The sequence below is a fragment of the Myxine glutinosa genome, chromosome 8 (assembly GCF_964187855.1).
Source record: "Myxine glutinosa chromosome 8, kmMyxGlut1.1, whole genome shotgun sequence".
Lineage (NCBI taxonomy): Eukaryota > Metazoa > Chordata > Myxini > Myxiniformes > Myxinidae > Myxine > Myxine glutinosa.
Window position 1 is genome coordinate 105,621,994 of NC_136268.1, and position 17,664 is coordinate 105,639,657.

The 17,664-nt window shown below is 44.6% G+C and overlaps 1 protein-coding gene across 3 annotated transcripts in view; it reads left to right on the forward strand.

The window, feature by feature from the left end:
• Positions 1-17,109, forward strand: part of LOC137432812 (ras GTPase-activating protein nGAP) — a 234,643-nt gene extending 217,534 nt beyond the window's left edge. For all 3 annotated transcript variants that reach the window (XM_068125041.2, XM_078783644.1, XM_068125042.2), the window contains 4 exons: positions 12,676-12,804; positions 13,223-13,425; positions 13,924-14,005; positions 14,240-17,109. In XM_068125041.2, the coding sequence (XP_067981142.2) occupies positions 12,676-12,804; positions 13,223-13,425; positions 13,924-14,005; positions 14,240-14,260 (435 nt within the window). In that variant the 3' untranslated portion in view covers positions 14,261-17,109. The remainder of the gene's footprint in view (positions 1-12,675; positions 12,805-13,222; positions 13,426-13,923; positions 14,006-14,239) is intronic.
• The last annotated feature ends 555 nt before the right edge of the window (positions 17,110-17,664 follow it).

The following is a 17,664-nucleotide window of genomic DNA, read 5'->3' on the forward strand; positions in this document are numbered from 1 at the left end:
GAGAGCAGTATTCCATTGAGCTGCGGATGAAAGCCTTGTATGTGGTGAGGAGCTCAGGTGTGCCAAAGAAGGACTTCGCACGACGGAGGATGCCCATCGGCGACTGGCTTTGGAGGCCAGATTTGAAATGTGGTTTTCCCAGGAAAGATCATGGCAGATAGTGAGACCCAAAAGCTTGAGTGACAGAACTACTTGGAGAGGATTATTCAGAAAGTGGATGGGAGGGTTGTCCAGTCGGTCTTTTCGGAGACACATCGTAAGAGTGTGAGATTTGTCAGGATTGAAAGACATGTTCCACTTGTTTGTCCAGTCAGTGATTCTGTCCAGTTCTGCAGAGAGTGAGGAGGCTGCAGACTGCCGATCTGAGGGATGAGGAATGGAGCGGCAGAGAGTGGAGTCATCAGCAAAGAGATAGAGAGGATTTTCAAGAGAGTCGGAGAGATCATTGATGAAGACCAGAAAAAGCACAGGGCCCAGAACACTGCCTTGGGGAACTCCAGCCTGAACAGGAAGAGGAGATGAGAGAAACCCATTCAGGGCCACACGTTGACTATGACTAGAGAGGAAGTCCGCCAGCCATGCATGGAGATTTCCATGGATACCAAAGGAGGAGAGTTTGGTGAGCAGAGCGGGGTGCCAGACTGTATCGAAGGCACGTGATATGTCGACAGAGACAGCTCTAATTTCCTGTTTGGCATTGGGGACCTCCATCCATTGTTGAGACAGCAGAAGCAGCATGTCCAGAGTAGAGTGACCTAGTCTGAAACCAAATTGATGATCAGAGATCAAGCCATTGGAGAAGAGGAAAGATTTCATATCCGAAGCAATAATAGATTCCATGACTTTGCTGATAATTGGGAGAAGGCTGATTGGTCTGTCATTGCTAGGATCTGTTTTTGCATCTTTTTTGTGTAAAGCGGTGATGTTGGCTGATTTCCAAGCAGATGGCAGATGACCTTGAGCAAAATAGAGGGTGAAGAGAACAGAGAGAGGGAGTGAAAGAGCGGAAGAACAGGATTTTAGGACCGTGGGCTGATGCCGTCAGGTCCAGTTGCAGAATCAGAGTCGAGGGTTGACAGAAACTTTCCCACCTTGTCAAGAGGAAAGGACACGGAGTCCAGGAGCAGCTGGGTACGACGGGGTACGGTGGGTACAGAGAGGGATGGGTTTGGGACACAAGATTTAGAGGCAAACACAGAGTTGAGGCATTCAGCTTTTTCACGTGCTGTGTAGCCGTTTGAGGTAAGGGAGGGGATGGAGGGGGAACAAACACCAGAAACAGATTTGACCAGACGCCACCAGGATTTGGAAGAGGGAGACAGATAAGAGAGTTCGGTCTTGAGAACGGAGAGATATTGTTTCCTGGCTCTCCTGAGGGTGGACACACACTTGTTTCGGGCTTTGTGAAAGGAAATGAGATTTCCTTCCATTGGATTTGCTTTCCAGGAGACGAAAGCAAGTTGTTTCTGGGCAACAGCCTCACCACAAGATTCCGTGTACCATGGACGGGAGGAAGGGTATGACAACTGAAGCCGAGATGGGATAAATCTGTGCATGAGAGAGAGCAATTTACGTTGGAAGAATTCCCAGGATGAGTTGATGTCAGAGGTGGTAGAAATGGGAGACCAGTCCAGATGATTGATGGCTGCTTGAAGACCGTGCCAGTTGGCCTGAGTGAAATGCCAGACTCGTCGATGCTGAGGAGGCTCCCTGAGAATGGTCAGAGAGATGTCCACTTTAACAAGCACATGATCAGATGAGCCGATTGGAGCAGACGAAGAGCAGCAGACATTTTCAGGGAAGTTAGTCATAACCAAGTCCAATGCAGCTATGCAGCGCTTTTGGAGATATAGAGGTGTAAAGTTTTGGGGGTTTTCCAAGATGGCGCCCGTACCACGTAACCTATGACATCCTAATTATCATTTTTAAAAATTATACTGGTGGAGGTGCGCCGATGGTGAAAATTTTCTGTCAAACAGACCAATTGTTGCAGAGAAAATCATATTTATTCTGTGCAGACAGACAGACAAATCCGTTAATCCGTTCTCAAGTTATAACACGACAAACAGACAAATGAAAATTCACTCATAGAGCGACACTTGGGAAAAGAGAACAAAGTAGAATGGCGTAGAGCATCCTTTTGACCTCACAAATAATTGGTGGTTGAATTCTGTGACCTGATATGCAAATCATCTTCAAATTTTAAGTTACTCAGATGAAAATTGACTATTTTAGAAATTTGGCCTATGTTGACCTCAAAAACTCTGTCCAAGCGGTGAATATCTCTGAGGTGAAAAATGTTGACCTCAGCTACTGTTGACCTCAAAAACAACACTTTTGGCCTACATTGCCCTCAAAAATAGCTGGTGGTCGGTTTGAGTTAGCTGATATGCAAATCCTATTCAGATTTCAAGTAAATTGGATGAAAATTGAGGATTTTAGAAATTTGAAATGGTTGTTGACCTTTGGCCTATGTTGACCTTTTGGCCCATGCTGATCTCAAAAATATTTGGTGGTCGAATTCAGTTAGCTGATATGTAAATCCGATTCAAATTTCAAGTCAATTGGATGAAAATTGAGGATTTTAGGAATTCGAAAAAAGTGGTTGACCTTTAGCCTATGTTGACCTTTTGACCTCAAAAATATATAGGATTTTGTCGGACCACAAACTCTACCATTTGGTGAAGTTTCGTGAAGATCGGTTTAAAATTGTGACCTGTAGGCAAGTATAAGTAAGCGGACAGACAAACACACACAAAAAAACACACAAACCGGAGTGATCAACATGTCCAAAATATTTTTTGTCCAAAACTTGTCCAAAATATTTTTTTTGCTAAGTAATGAACGGACTCAAATGCAATACTCTCCTCTGGCAAGGGTAAATATAGTTGGTCCACCAAAAAGTACACAAGCAAAGTCATGTTGTAAATAATAGTTCTCAGCTGAGTTTGATGAACTGAAGGCATCGTCTCAGTTCGAAGGCCTGTCTGTCTATGTCTCTGGCATCGTCAAGGTCACACCACTTTAAATGAATTCCCCACAATTGCCTATCCCACAATTTTCCACAAATTGACTGGACTTTCCTTGTCCAAGCTGCCTTACAGAGTTAATAAGTAACGAATTGCTTTGAATTGTCTCTGATGTCAGCTCTTGGTGTGCCCATTAGCATCTTGTTTCCCCTCTGGGTTAAAAACTTTAATTTTCCACCCTGTCCTTTGTAGTCTGTTTCCTTTTTCAATAAACAATAATGTTGGAAGAAAATTGGGGTAATGCCCGGCATGCAAATGTTTTAGCCTAATTTGAGGGTGCTGAATCTGAACAAAATTGTATGCCGGGTTCCATTTTCACATTTTCATCCTCTACAATGAAAAACAAAATGTCCGTCATTTGAAAATGATATTTGGCAAGATTTTGACCCATATGATGCCTAATATTCTTGTATTTGGTGTCGAAATCAATTTACTTATAGACATCAGGTCTAATGATGATGTATGCATATAAAATTTGATGTCAGCCATCTTGGATTCCAAGATGGTCGCCATTTTGGCCTTACTTTTGCTATTGAAGATGTTCGCTCATAACGACACAATCAGCACTCAGTGTTCTCCATAATCCGCAGACATGAGATGCATAAAATGTCCATGAACGTTCACCGATTGCATGGCCGAAGAGACAGAAATACACTTAGTAAGGGAAACATATGAAAATCTGTTAACTAAATTGTTACCAAAAAATTTCTTCGCCAATATGTTTGTAAAGGTGTGTAATAACATGTGTTAAAATGTTGAAGGTCAACTCCCGTGGGAAACCCAGAAAAAAAGCTGTTGAATTCGGGTACCGAAAAATTATTTTCGAGAATTTTTATTTTTTTTAAATCGGCCCTTAAGTAACTTATGAGGGGTCAAATAAGGGTTTTTCATGATTCTGAGTTGATTGTTAACATTTATATTTCACCACAGACACTCCTTTGTGGAAAAATAATTTCTAAATATATCTCATTTTCTACTTTGCAGGACATGGAGTCTAGCAATATGGATGAAGACGTTACTCCACCTGTGCTCAATTGCTTCATCTGTGCACGCTCGGATACACCAGCTGAAAGGCTCATACAGGCAACTCCAAAGGGATACTCAACTTTATTGAAACAAGCAGAAACTGTCGAAAATGTTACTGTTGTGGAACGTATGAAGGAGGCTCAAAAGGAAGGAAAACTGAGGTACCACCAGAAGTGTAAAAATGATCTGTACAACAACTTTGTTGCAACCACCAAGAAGTCAGCTCAAGCATCAAAGGCAGAGAAAGAGTCATCAAAGTTGAAGAGAAGACGCACTACTTGTGAGTTCAGTTCATCAACTGGCTGCAGTTCTAGAAGATCACAGTCAGTTGACCTCCTGTATAAGGATGTATGCATTCTTTGCAACCAACCAGCCCAGCTCTACAAAAATAATCCAGCACAAGCTAGAAAGAAATACAGAGTGCCAGATAATTTGACTGCAGATACACTGAAGGCAAGCTTTCTGAAGACAGCACGGAGTCGCGGGGATGACTGGGGCACTGAAGTCACTGGACGCCTGGAAGGGATCAATGACTTGGTAGCAGAAGAAACACTGTACCATTTGCGATGCAAACTTATGTTTGCGAGAGGTGACAGTTTGTCCAAGACTGATGAGGAAGGAAAAAGGAAGAGAGGACAGAGGAGTATTGATGAGGAGCGAGAGGCAGTTTTTATTGAATTCTGCGAATGGTTAGACTCAGAATTAGAGCATGGGGTAATGAACATGGACCAAGTCCATGAAAAGCTGCAGGAGTTTGATCAGTCACCAGAGAAGAGCCTTTCTTATTCAAAGCATTGGCTAAAGATAAAACTTCTAGAGAAATACGAAGACACCTTGTATTTCACAACACAGGAAAGAAGGGCAGATGTACTCTGTCTCAAAGATGGCACCGACAATATTCTGCGAGAGCATCATGCTAATCTTGACCATGGAGATGAGAAGACTCAGATCATAAAGACGGCACTCAAGTTCATATCCAATGATATTGCCTTGATTGATTTAGGTCCAAAGTCATACCCCACCACACACAGTATGACTGACATCGATAGTCAGCTGACACTTGTTCCTGCAAGCCTTCAGATGGTCTTGAGACCGATTGTCAAGACAGACGAAAGAGTTGCCGTTTGGGGGCAGAATTTTATTAAGGCCTGTCGACCTCGGTCTGGAGTATTGCCACACCAAATGGGGCTTGCCATACAACTTGATCATAGATTTGGGTCAAAATGGATGCTCAACAAGTTCCACCGGCTGGGATACACTGAGTCTTACACGGAGACACAAAACTACAAATACTGCTTCCTTAATAGTAGGAGTGGAGATGATGTTCCAGATACTTCTGGCACTCTTGACACCATTGTGGAGGAAACCGATGAACAGATCAATGATGAGGTTGCGGTTGATGCTGCGCTTGAGGATCAATCAGTGATGACAGCCAAAGTGCCAGCCAGTGAAAGTGAATTGTCAAGTAATGATCAGGTGGTCTTTATGGAGGTTGGGGAAACAAACAATGCAGTCACTCAGTTTGTTGGAGACAATATAGATTTAAACATTGTCTCTATTCATGGAAACACTCCCTTTCACTCAATGGGTTGGATCGAAGTCACCTCTCCGGCACCACCTTTGCCAGATCCACAGACAACAGCAGCTTTCCCCCAGGTGAAGTTGAAGGCACTCGACAAAGCTAAGATCCTGAGAGGAACTGAAGTAAAGATTATTCCATTTACGAACAGGAAACAGATAGGAATGAACGCGATCATGTTTCTCCCCCTCGCTGAGCTTTCCTCCTCCCTGGCTTTTTTTTAGGTTTTGCGAAGGGGACGCGGCTGAGTACATCGACATCTTCCTTGACACAGAAGCCACCAAGGAAACAGTGATTCAGGCTGGTACTGCGATTTTCAAGTACATTTACCATGGACGAGATACTACATTGGGTGAAATTCGGTACAACATGTTCTCAAGGAAGGCAGCGGCAGGAGTGATCAAACCAGAGACTCTACCTCCAACAGAGGGTGCAGCTGCACAACATTCACTCCGTGCCTACCTGCAGACCCGGGACTGGATCCTTCTACAGAGCATGTCTCTGAACCCCAGTGACTATGGATGGACAATAGGTGTGCATGGGTATGAGCCAGTTCCAACACTGGACCCCACGGCTCCTGAGGAGCTATTGCAGTTCACGAGCTGTAATTGTCATGGAGATTGCAGCAACCGGCGATGCAGCTGCAAGAAGAATGGGATCACGTGCATCTCGGCCTGTGGAGTCTGTAATGGCATTACATGCAGAAACTGCAGTCATGATGTTGTTGAGTCTGAAGAAGACATAGACAATGACTGTTGAAACTTCTGACATTGTGAATGAGAAATAACTCTTGAGTATTATATATGTATGTGAAATAAAAGCTACTTTGTGTGTAAATGTAAAAGTGAAAATATAAATGTTAACAATCAACTCAGGATCATGAAAAACCCTTATTTGACCCCTCATAAGTTACTTAAGGGCCGATTTTAAAAAATAAAAATTCTCGAAAATAATTTTTCGGTACCCGAATTCAACAGCTTTTTTTCTGGGTTTCCCACGGGAGTTGAACTTCAACATTTTAACACATGTTATTACACACCTTTACAAACATATTGGTGAAGAAATTTTTTGGTAACAATTTAGTTAACAGATTTGTGAAATATCTCATAAAATGCCCTTACTAACTATATGACCAAAAGTATGTGGTAAATTTCCCTTATAATTAGTGGATTCAGCTGTTTCAGCCACACCTATTGCTGACAGGTATATACAGACTTGGCATTTAATATGGAATATTTTTTTTGTGGGGGTGAACTTACTTTTCAAGATGTCTTAGAACCAAAAGTTCATTGGAATTATGTTGAAATTATTCTAGATTTTGTTAATGTGACCTTTAAAAGAAACAAAAACCACATTTGACATTTCGAAACAAATAAATTGATCCTTGAAAGTGATGTAAACTGATATCGAACTCAATTCATGGACAGTACTGTGTTAAACTTCTGTACGTTTTCCAGAAGTATCTCTTTATTTTGCACATTAGCCAAAAAAATTTTCACAAAAGTTAAATTACGACTGGGATTACGGACAGTAAAATTACAGTTCAGTACTTCGTGTAACCCCCACGAGCATTCGAGAGAGCACGTACACGTTGAGGCATGCTGTTCACGAGATTTGCCAAGGTTTGGACAGGAATCGCTTGCCATGCAGTGACAATAGCCTGCTGCAATTCACGCACAGAGGTCGGCTGCTGGTCCATGTGGTCGATTTGACACGTTAATTCTGCCCACAAGTTCTCTATCGGATTCATATACGGGGACATGGCAGGCCACTCCATATGCTCTACACTACGGTCAGCAAGAAAGTGTTGGATCATGCGAGCACGATGAGGCCGTGCATTGTCATCTTGGAAGACAAAGTTTCCTCGAAAGGCTGCACGAGCAAATGGAAGCAATGTTTCTTCCAGAATGGCCCTGTACTTGAACTGGTTCAGGTTTCTATCCAGAACAACCAGGTCAGTTTTGCCCCCTGCATGAAAAGCAGCCCAAACAGTCACCCCACCACCTCCAGCTTGGACTCTTGGCACTATACAATCTTTGTTGTAGGCTTCATGCACTTGTCTGCGCACTCGGACGCGGCCATCTTGACGATAGACCAGAAATCTAGACTCGTCACTGAAGATCATGTGATTCCAGTGTCCTGGCTGCCATTGACGGTGCTCTCTGGCCCACTGCAATCGGCGCTGGTGATGTCTGGTCAGGCGTGGCTTTCTCAGGGGACGCCTGGCACGATAGCCTGCTTGAACCAGTCGTTGGTTGACTAGCCTTCTGGATACAGCCACATTTGTCAGTTGCTGCTACTCAGCCCTAAGCCGATTAGCTGACTTGGTACGGCCATTGCGGACTCAGCGGTGCAGCTGGCGATCATCCCTCCTTGTGGTTCTGCGGGGACGTCCTGGCCTCGGTATTGGAGTAGGGACACCCCTCTGAGCATTTCGTTTCAGGATCTTTGACACCTGACCTTGAGTGATGCCATACTGCCGAGCAATTGCACGATCTTTCATGCCGTAATTTCGTAAAGCCACCACTCCATGACAAACAGCATTGTCTAGTTGACTGACCATCTCCAGAGGAAGCGGCAATAACTTTTGGAGACATGCAGCAGTTGTTTTCCACTAATACAGAACGCAACAACCCTTGTATACCCGACTGTGAAGCCAATCGTCAAATGCACCTGTCCGTACATTTTGTCACGCCACCTGTGATATTATCCTGTTATTGACTTCTTGCTGCGACAGACAATCAGTGACATGGTTCTTTTAACAAATAAATCACCAAAGTGTAAAAGAAACTCACCAGATTGATATACTGAGTTAAGAAAGTAAACCCAAGTCAAGAAAAAAAAAAAATTCCATATTAAATGCCAAGTCTGTATAAGCAAGCACACAGCCACGCAATCTCCATAGACAAACATTGGCAGTAGAATGGGTTGTACTGAAGAGCTCAGTGACTCAACGTGGCACCGTCATAGGATGCCACCTTTCCAACAAGTCAGTTCGTCAAATTTCTGCCCTGCTAGAGCTGCCCCTGTCAACTGTAAGTGCTGTTATTATGAAGTGGAAACGTCTAGGAGCAACAACAGCTCAGCCGCGAAGTGGTAGGCCACACAAGCTCACAGAACAGGCTGGCCGAGTGCTGAAGCATGTCGCGTGTAAAAATCGTCTGTCCCCGGTTGCAACACTCACTACCGAGTTCCAAACTGCCTCTGGAAGCAACGGCAGCACAACAACTGCTCATCGGGAGCTTCATGAAATGGGTTTCCATGGCCGAGCAGCTGCACACAAGCCTAAGATCACCATGTGCAATGCCAAGCGTCAGCTGGATTGGTGTAAAGCTCGCCGCCATTGGACTCTGAAACAGTGGAAACGCATTCTCTAGAGTGATTAATCACGCTTCACTTCTGGCAGTCCGATGGACGAATCTGGGTTTGGCGGATGCCAGGAGAACGCTACCTGCCCGAATGCATAGTGCCAACTGTAAAGTTTTGTGGAGGAGGAATAATGGTCTGGGGCTGTTTTTCATGGTTGGGGCTAGGCCCCTTAGTTCCAGTGAAGGGAAATCTTAACACTACAGCATACAATGACATTCTAGATGATTGTGTGCTTCCACCTTTGTGGCAACAGTTTGGGGGAAGGTCCTTTCCTGTTTCAGTATGACAATGCCCCTGTGCACAAAGCGAAGTCCATACAGAAATGGTTTGTCGAGATCGGTGTGGAAAAATTTGACTGCCTTGCACAAAACCCTGACCTCAACCCAATAAAACACCTTTGGGATTAATTGGAACGCCGACTGCGAGCCAGGCCTAATCGCCCAACATCAGTGCCCACCTCACTAATGCTCTTGTGGCTGAATGGAAGCAAATCCCCACAGCAATGTTTCAACATCTAGTGTAAAGCCTTCCCAGAAGAGTGGAGGCTGTTATAAGTTTTAAAATGTTTCAAAGGGGGGGACCAACTCCAAATTAATGCCCATGATTTTGGAATGAGATGTTAGTTGTTTGGGTGTCCACATACTTTTGGTCATGTAGTGTATGTTTAATGTTCTCTACAGCATTATGTTATGGACTCGGCCTTAATGATTGTGGTTATGAGTATTGTTGCTGGTTCGAAGCATTCTAGATATTATGCTTATTGTGACTTAAGGGAAAGGGTTGTTGTGAGTAAAAGATTTAAAAGCGCTCTTGGTAAAATGTGGCCGGAAATCCGGATCGAGACCGGAAGAGGTGGAGCGAAGAAAAGGAGGTGGGAGGAGATCGAAAGGAGAGGTGGGGTTTGAAGCTCCGGGCCGAGCGTTCGACGTACTGGGCGAGGGAACTTTGCGTCCTTGAAGGGAAGTTCGGTCGATAAGAAATAACGCCAGAGTGCGTGGAGTCGGTGTTGTCGGGAATTCTCCTTGAGGTTCCGGAGGATCCAGGCCTTGAGAATCCGGGTTGGAGCGAAAGCCATCCGTCATCTTGGCCACGCGAGCACCCGGCCGTGAACCGGCTTTCGTCGTGTCGGCTGGACATTATTCCCTGGTGGATTGCCGGGAACGGCTGTGCCAGAAAGGGACACGTGAGAATTATATGGAGGCTCGCGGGTGGAACCGCAACGTGTACGTCGGAGTGCATCTTTGTGAGGTTCCTCGCCACCGCTATGCTGCTGGGGGCTGAGCACGTGACCTCGGGGTCGTCTCGCTCGTCCATGCCTCAATTGACCACCGGGCCTTGACTCCCCGATCGCGGGAGCGAACAGAGACATTGGGACTTCGCCTTGGAGGAGAGCAGAGACATTGGGGAAGGTGCCGTGAGTGGGGTTAAGGGGCTTGACAAGGATATTATCGTAAGATTTGAAAGTAGGGGTGATTGCCCCATTGCTGTATGGCTTTGTGTGTGTGATTTACAATATAGTATGGTTTGCTTATAACTTGGTGTGGTTGCACCATTGGTTCGGCTGTTTCATTTGCTGGTTCCATTGAGGGACGTTATCTGCTGGGTTTCAACCAGGGATAACACATCTTTCTGCCGGGGACCCTCTCGGGGTTCGGAGGCCCACCGAGACCGGGGGTAAGGGGGGGGGGGGGGGACCCCGTAACAATTACAACATCCTACTGTTGAAGGTACGAGAACAACACGAGACACAATTTATACCAATCGAGTTATCCACAACATAGTACAATTTATCTACAACATCCCATTGGGTGACTTCCATATTGTCAGTGTTCAGAACATGTAATAAAAAACAAATATTAACATGGAGAATTAATGAAATACATACAATAAAATGTTGTAGAATTACAGATAAATGGTGGCCATCTTCAAATTAAAGATGGCTGCCATGGTATATGATGTGCATATATTCATTAACAGACTCAATGGTAATACAACATGCATTTGGACAGAAAATTCTAGAGAATCTGTGAACTAAGGATTAAAATCGTGCCAAATATCATTTTCAAATGACGGCCATTTTATTTTTCATTTTAGAGGCTGAAAGTGTGAAAATTGAGCATGGTATAGAATTTATTCAGTCAGCACCCTAAAATTATGCTAAAACACTTGCATGCCGGGCATTACCCCAATTTGCCTCCAGCATTATATTTTACTGGTAAAATGCCCGTCAAAAAACAGTTTATTCCACGGTGCAGCCTCATGAGCATGCCAAAGTCTGAAGCCTCGGCCTCGTGTCAGGTGTGCTTATATCTTCTTTATTTATTAGACATCATATGTATGTAAATGAACACTCGTTTTACTCTGGGTGCATTGCACATCACTTGCAGCAAATTTCACCTCATTGTGCCTTGTATTTATTGTTATAAAAAAAACGCTTCTGTACACCGCCCTTGAGGCACGGTTAGCAAGCCACCGTCTACAATTTCAATAGAAGAGACATAATTACTCTTTTATGGAAAATGTTTTTCGAGTTTGTTTTATCCTAAAAATGGAGCGTAGTGAACACACATTCGTGTTAAAAGATTGGCCTATAAAACCGGATTTATGAAGGGGGACAAACATCAGTACAAACACATGAACACACAAACTGCATTGTGTTTTATATGGTAGATTAACGTAATCAGGATTTGGGACCAGACTATTTTACTTGTGTGTGTGTCTTCAATCCAAGACCTTTAACAATTCTCCGTGATTGCACATTGGAATTTACTCTACATCGATCTTCCACATCCAACCAAAGTGAACCACGTCCGACTTTCTGTAACTCACCACATAAACACAGATCATTCATGGATAATCCTTAACATAATTAATGGACCGGTGTATGTTTGGTTGCTTGGGTGTGCGTTTTTATCGTGCTACTCCTCCTCCAGTTCTGGGACGATTCCATCCAGATTTGCTTCATAGTATCAGCATGACAACAATTAGTGTATAGGGGTGGTGTTTTTATTATTGCCGGTGGTCTTGGGGCGAGGTGGGGGGGCACGCCATTTCTCTATGCAAATGTGTATCATGTAGCGCCCCTCCAGGTGGGAGAGGGTATTACAAATCCTCACCCTTCCTTTACAGTACAGTGTTCCTGTCCCCATGTTTTCCACTCCAATGAGGTGTTTTGAATTATAAACAGTATGCATGTGTTTGCTTCATGCATGTAACCCGGGTTATTTTTATTTTATTTTTGGGAGCGAGCTGTCAGTTGCCTATACACCACCCAAATAAAGGTATTTGTCAGAATGTTGCATGCGTGGAACAAGATCGCCTGTAGGGCGGGTACTCTGCTAGTAGTAATAATAATGTGGACTACTTGAAGGTCACTGTTAAATCCTCATGCTATGCATTGGCCTACTTTTTGTCTATGGGAAAGGTACTGCAGGGAATTTGGTCTCTTGGTAAGCAGATGGAAGCATCCAGAATAGGTGCTGTTATTTTTAAAGGAAAATGGTTGATGTGCGCCGAAGCTTTGAATCCATGTACTGTAATTGGCAAGTCCAGCAAAAGTGAGGGGCAGATAGGGATGGATATGAGTGCAGTAGAACTAGTTATTGTTTTAATACTAATTAGTCAGCTTATGAGAGTGTAACCTGTGACCTGTGAATCTGTACTCTCGTGCAGTCTCTCGGAGTTTCAACCTCGATGTCGCCTGACGACCGGACAGCGGCCTGGCTCATGAACATGCTGAATCTGGAAGATGAGACGGAAAAGCTGGAGCAATTCAGAGATGGAAAGGATGTCACTGACGAGGTCAGAGCCATTTCAAGAGAGGGGAAGGGCATACCAGACTTTGTGAAGGCTAGTGTTACTCTGCAAGGCAGACAATTCCAACGATAGATTTTCAATCACTGAAAGGTTGACAACGGAACGCTAACCGCTGTGGGAAGCAAAGTGAAGCTGACGTTTGGGGGTTAACCCTTAGTCGGAACAAAACAAATGGTGGAAGAACCCTTTCTCCAACAAAGGCCTAAGGCCCATAACGACTCAGTTGCTTTGCTTCCCACGGCTCTGTAAATCTGTAAACCTTCAGTTTATAAAAACCCATTGGAGGGAATTTATGGAACTTTCCTTTTGTCACGTTGGTGTGTTTGTGTTTGTTGACTCCCATGCCGTCTGTACTCCCCTTGAAAGTTATTTCTTGCACTAAGCTTGGCTCCCTGGCTGGCAGTTTGGGCAGGACATTGGGCACCTGTCGGAGCGTCTGGTGACGGCGAGCCAGCGTCTTGAGGCCTATGAGCAGCGGTTGCGCTGGCAGGAACAACAGATGCGACGCATACAGGAGGACTACCAGCTGCGACTCGATGCCAGTGAGGAGCGGCTTCGTCGGCAGCAGGAAGAGAAGGATTCCCAGATGCGTGTCATCATCGATAGGTGAGGTAATATGCCGGGAAGTGCAATGGATATGAATTTGTATTCAGAACTTCCAGAACCGAGACTGTCACTGGATAACATCTCAGCTACTGTTATTGCATTTGGTATTCGCTGTTTTACCTTTGCGGGAGAACATTGGGAATGATGTAGACATCATTGCATCGTGTAGAGAAACTCGAGCTCAAGTTCCAATCTCGAAATTGATTAATTACTCTTATTGTTTATTGTTTATTGCTGTGGATGCCCTTGCATTAGTTGATGTGTGGTGACCCAGAAGTTGGTGACTCTGTGACCTCGTCTCACAGTTTTCTGCAATTACACGCCTTTGTTCCGAGTATCCTAAATGAGACGTCGTCTTGCTCAGTGCCATATCTGGTCCACGGGATCCATCTGCATGTCATGGAACCTACGAGAATTTATTAAATCCCACAATATGATGCATTCAACCGCCGTTATAAACAACATAATCTATATTGTTTTTGTCATAATTGCTCACAGATTGATGGCTGTGGAAGACCGGCTACAGCGGGATTGCGCAGAGATGCAGGCCGACGTGGATGCCAAACAGAAGATGATCGAGGTATGTGATATTGATGGGTTTTGTGACCTTCCACGAAAAGACTTCAACTAATATGTCTGAGCTTAAGATGGTGATTGTCATGTGGCGTATAGACGGCTGAGTTATTCTCAAGTCCTCGACTCTGTGCTGTTTTTATGATTAAATCACAGCAGATCGCTGCCACAGTAAATGCTGAGGCAGACGGTTTTGTATTTGCTCAACATCTCCTCCACCTCCCTCTTCGTTTGCTTGCAGAGACACGGCAAGGTGGTGTGAGACGAGATCAACAAGCCGGTGTCTTCTGGGTCACCACACTGCTACTAACCCAAGGGAAAGGCCTGAGTGGCCTATGCCTGCTCACTCAGATCTAACACGAGCCATTTTGATTGATGTTTCTTGTCCCGTCAAAAAAACCCCCGCCAATTTTCCAAGTCACCTCCGACTCGGATCACCTCCGTGCGACGGTTGCGAGGCTTTCCTTTCTCTATTAGGCTGGGTGCGTGGACGAATCCTGAACAGGTGTTTAATAGTAGCAGCGCTCGCTCAGGGGTTCATCATGAACCGTAAAGCAGCACTTCCACCGTGGTACTAACGCAGCTACTACTTCTTAGCGCGACTTTCCCATGAAGCCCGTTCTCCGGCGCGTAATTCGCGCTCCTCCAAGTTGCGTCTCGCAGCTTTAGCTTATTCCTCCGTATTGTTTGCTTCCCGATTGTGACGTTTGCTTCGGTCTTCACACAAATGCCTTGGCTGTAAACAAGTGAGCGAACATGCGCGAGTCGGAACTCTTCACTTTGTACACACTTGTAATTACATGAACATTTTAAAACATTCTGAAACGCCTCCGAGGGCCGTTCGGAATGGAAGCAAACAGACAGACGAGCTGTCATTCCACATGCACAAACACCCACAAACAGGGTAGTCATTTTAGAGGAAGGTTCACTGTATACAGGCGACATTTTTTTTTTTAACCAAACGACGAAGCCGGCCGTGTTGTTTAACGAGGAGAGTGAGAGCGGAATGTCGAATCAGCCGCAATTTGCACATTTTCAGGGTGTCTGCCTTTGCTCGGATTGTGTTTCAGCGGATATTTTGCGTCGTTGCCGAAGTTGCTAAATGCAAAGCGACGCTTATTTATTAAATTGTTTTTAAATTGATAAAGGCGTCCGGTGGAGAAGGCGAGGGGAAGGGAGTTGTGTCGCCCTATGGCTGAGTGGGGCCTATTATTGTACCCAGTGTTGAGTCGGTTGTTCCAAAGTTCTCCTGACAAGTTACAACAGGTTGTAATATTTTTGAGCCATTGTTTGAGCATCAGGAAACTAATAATAATAAAAATTATAATTACTTAATTCCGACAGCCACCATCGAGGGATTCTCTTGAAGCCCTTGTGGAGGCGCATCCACAACGCGCTCTTGCCTGCATCGCCAGACGGTTGCGATTCGGAACCGGAAGGACGGGTTAGTGAAATGGACCTGCACTTAAGTGTTGATGTGGAGGTGGGCAAAATGTACCTGTTTGTTCTGCACTTGATCACATGGTTCTTCCATCGGTATTATAACCTCCTACGCCTCCCAGCTTGCTTCTGTTGCGTCATTGTAACCAAAGTATATACGTTTGCGCACTTTTACATCCCCATGTTGCATTTTAAAATCGAAAAGAAACTAAATCAAATGAGCTCGAATATTTTTGTAAGAGCTACACATTTGCCATTCTGTTTCTTTTTGTTTTTTGACTTGTGTTTTTATTTACCATTTTTATTTTTTGGATACAAAGTCGAGGCTCGTGGAAGAGCTTAGCACACAGAACGGATCAGGATGTAACAGGATAAAAGGAACAGTAGAAAGAGAAGGGGAAACACACCACCAGTAGGGTTGAGGGACAAAATAGAGGAAGACTGTCAAACAGTGGATGTGGGGAAGAATGAGGGGTAGGGAAGGACACAGAGGGGTGGAGGAGTGAACAAGATAGATGTAGAAGCAAATTTTCAAGAAGGAAAAACTGAAAATGTGGAAGGAAGTGGGCTTGGAGAGGGTCGATGGTACAAAATATCTCATGGTTTTGGTTGGGGATGATCTGAGATTGTGGTGAACAGCTGTCTTGAAGACCTGGAGGGAAGAATGAGATCGAAGAGAATGTGAAAATTGGTTCCACAGGTGGGAAAAAGAGGAACAAATGAGTAGAGGTGAGCAGTGATCCTGGAAGACAACGTGGTGGGATTCCCATACAATGCTGCACGCTAAATTGTTGATCTTTATTCCTCGACACATCATCGTCTACACTTTTGGTCAACGTCGCTTTGTACCACGTCGTGGTCTTCATCGTTTGGACCAAAAGCCACTACTCTCAAGTCAGAATCGAAAAATCCTATGGTCACCCCCAAGTTCTGCGCACATTTTGACGGCCCGAGCCTGTGCGTGGTTGGAAACAACTCGGATGCCATAACTTTGTTTTCTACAAAAACCTGAATGTAGGTCGGATGTCAGATCCTGGCAATAATGCATGTTTTTAATCCGAGAGGGAGCTACGCTTTTGTACGTGTCGTGTCGTGAGAAGGGTCCCCGGGCTGCATCGTCTCTACGATTCCCATCCCGGGCCTGGTATCGATGGTCCAAAGTCGCAAGTGTGGTTGGGATTTGCACGAGGGGTGGGGGGGGGAAGGGCACACAACTCTGCTCAGTATCTCTGCTGCTGTCGGCCATCGTTGTAGTTTATAGCACAACTGTTTGATCCTTCTCCTCCCATGTATCTCATCACATTATCTGCCACGTAAAACTTGCTTCCAGGCCATGTAAATAACTCTGCTGAAGGGTGGTGATCCAATTAAATAGTTTATATAAATAAATAAATACGAAACCTTCCCACTTTTCCAGTTTGCAGCAGGAAAGATCTACAGACACATCATTCTCATCATATGCGCACCGTTTCCTTTTTTAAACGACAGCACTTTTTTGTAAAAGTAATTATATATATATAATATATATGTAATATCAATTCCATTTTCTCGAACACTGTCAGCCTTACTGTTTGCAAGCTGAAAAGGTGCGAGAGAAAGCTTGTCGGTTTATTGACAGCTCTACTTTGTACAAATTGTGAAATAAAGGTCTATCTTTTTGTTCCGAACTTACAGGGTGTGATTTGTTCTTTTTATGGCATACTAGAAGATGAGACCCTTCGCTTCGCTGACGGGAATACCAATCTTATAGATGGAAATAGATTTACATATTCACGTGAGAGGAATTTTTGAGGTCACATGTGTCCTCCCCTCCGGGAAGCACCATGTCGCATCGGAGAGCGGGAGGGGGAGCGGGATGAGAGGGGAGTGGGGAAGAGGAGGGAGGGTGGGAAGGGGGGTAGAGAGGGGAATGGGGTAATCAAAGTATTACATGCACGCACACACAACCACACACACATGAAGGTGGATACTTTGAGACCAGGGAAGGCTCCGTTTCGACTTCTGAAACCCACGAATGGAGATAACAACCAACGACACACATAAACACACAAATCTCACGTATGGGCGCTTGTGAGTGGACCGAGGCAACGCGTCTTGTTTTAAATTCCGTTGCGGAAAAGCACAAACACACACAAAATACATCAAAACAACAACCTCAAAGTACCAAAGGTTTACCTTGAAACAGGCCTTTGTTCATCCATCAGTGTACTTTCTACTTTTAAAGGA